This window comes from Sinocyclocheilus rhinocerous, unplaced genomic scaffold (assembly GCF_001515625.1).
Source record: "Sinocyclocheilus rhinocerous isolate Xijiao unplaced genomic scaffold, SAMN03320098_v1.1 C36486547, whole genome shotgun sequence".
NCBI lineage: Eukaryota > Metazoa > Chordata > Actinopteri > Cypriniformes > Cyprinidae > Sinocyclocheilus > Sinocyclocheilus rhinocerous.
Genome location: NW_015781906.1, coordinates 1 through 1,193, shown reverse-complemented (window position 1 = coordinate 1,193; position 1,193 = coordinate 1). Strand labels below are relative to the sequence as shown.

Below are 1,193 nucleotides of genomic sequence, written 5' to 3'. Positions count from 1 at the left end.
TTCCCCGGCTGTGGAAAAGTATTTGCCCGATCGGAAAATCTGAAAATCCATAAAAGAACACACACCGGTAAAACATGCATTTATTTATTTATTTTTTTATATATATTCATTGCGATATTACTGATATAATTTTGTATGTCATATATGTTTTAATTAACGGACATAATATGCGAAGCAAATAATGCTAATATTTGTTTGTAATTTTTTCATTATTTGTTTATTTGTCCTATTAATAATTTTCATACCAAGCACAATTCCGTGACGCAAATAATTTCTATTCGTTACATGTTGTATAATAACTAACAAATTACACGTGTAGGAGTACAGTATCGTAGCAAAATAAAATAACGTAAACAATTTGGCCGACATTTAAATGGATATTTTTGTGAGTCGTGTTTCGTAGTGGAATATGGACAGGGACTTTTTTTTTAACGCGTTTGTATTTGCTTATATCCATGTGCTCGATTTATGTATCTCCAAATGTGATAGATTGTATTTATCATTTATTTTTAATACATGTGCTAGACTCTTAAAATGCTTATTTTGAGAGATGTTTGCTCTGTTTTTTTTTTTTTGTTAGGTGAAAAACCTTTCAAGTGTGAGTATGAAGGCTGTGACAGACGCTTTGCGAACAGCAGTGATCGTAAGAAACACATGCACGTCCATACCTCTGACAAGCCTTATCTCTGCAAAATGTGTGATAAATCCTACACACACCCCAGCTCCCTCCGGAAACACATGAAGGTAACAATAACATTGCAGTGCATAATTTTTTCCACCAACATTATTTAATGGTTTTTTTTTCTCTCTTCCTTTTTATTATTTAATTTACGTATGCTGATTTAAAAATAACGCTTTTTTTATGTGTACTTCTATTTCTGACCTCATATGGATTTTTTTAAATGTGTTGAATAATGTTGTTATTTGCATTAAAACGATATGTTTATTAAATAAAAGCTAACGCTGAATACCGTTATAATCTGAACATAAAGCTAAATACAGCGTTACAGAATCTATATTATTGTCAGACGCAATCGGTTGGTACAGTTTGAGATAAGAAATTATGAGGCACGTATGAAAATATATTTTCATGCACACTGATTTATGTTTGTCTTCGACTCAGGTTCACGATTCGTCGACTCAAGGATCCCAACCCTCCCCGGCAGCCAGCTCCGGCTACGAGTCCTCCACGC

General features: G+C 33.1%; 1 protein-coding gene across 1 annotated transcript; it reads left to right on the top strand.

The window, feature by feature from the left end:
- Positions 1-3: 3 nt before the first annotated feature.
- Positions 4-1,189, top strand: LOC107736089 (zinc finger protein ZIC 1-like; the record flags this gene model as incomplete). Its single annotated transcript, XM_016547591.1, has 3 exons — positions 4-67; positions 581-744; positions 1,124-1,189. Coding segments are annotated over 3 exons (294 nt in total), but the record flags the coding sequence as incomplete, so codon positions are not given.
- Between the last annotated feature and the right edge of the window lie 4 nt (positions 1,190-1,193).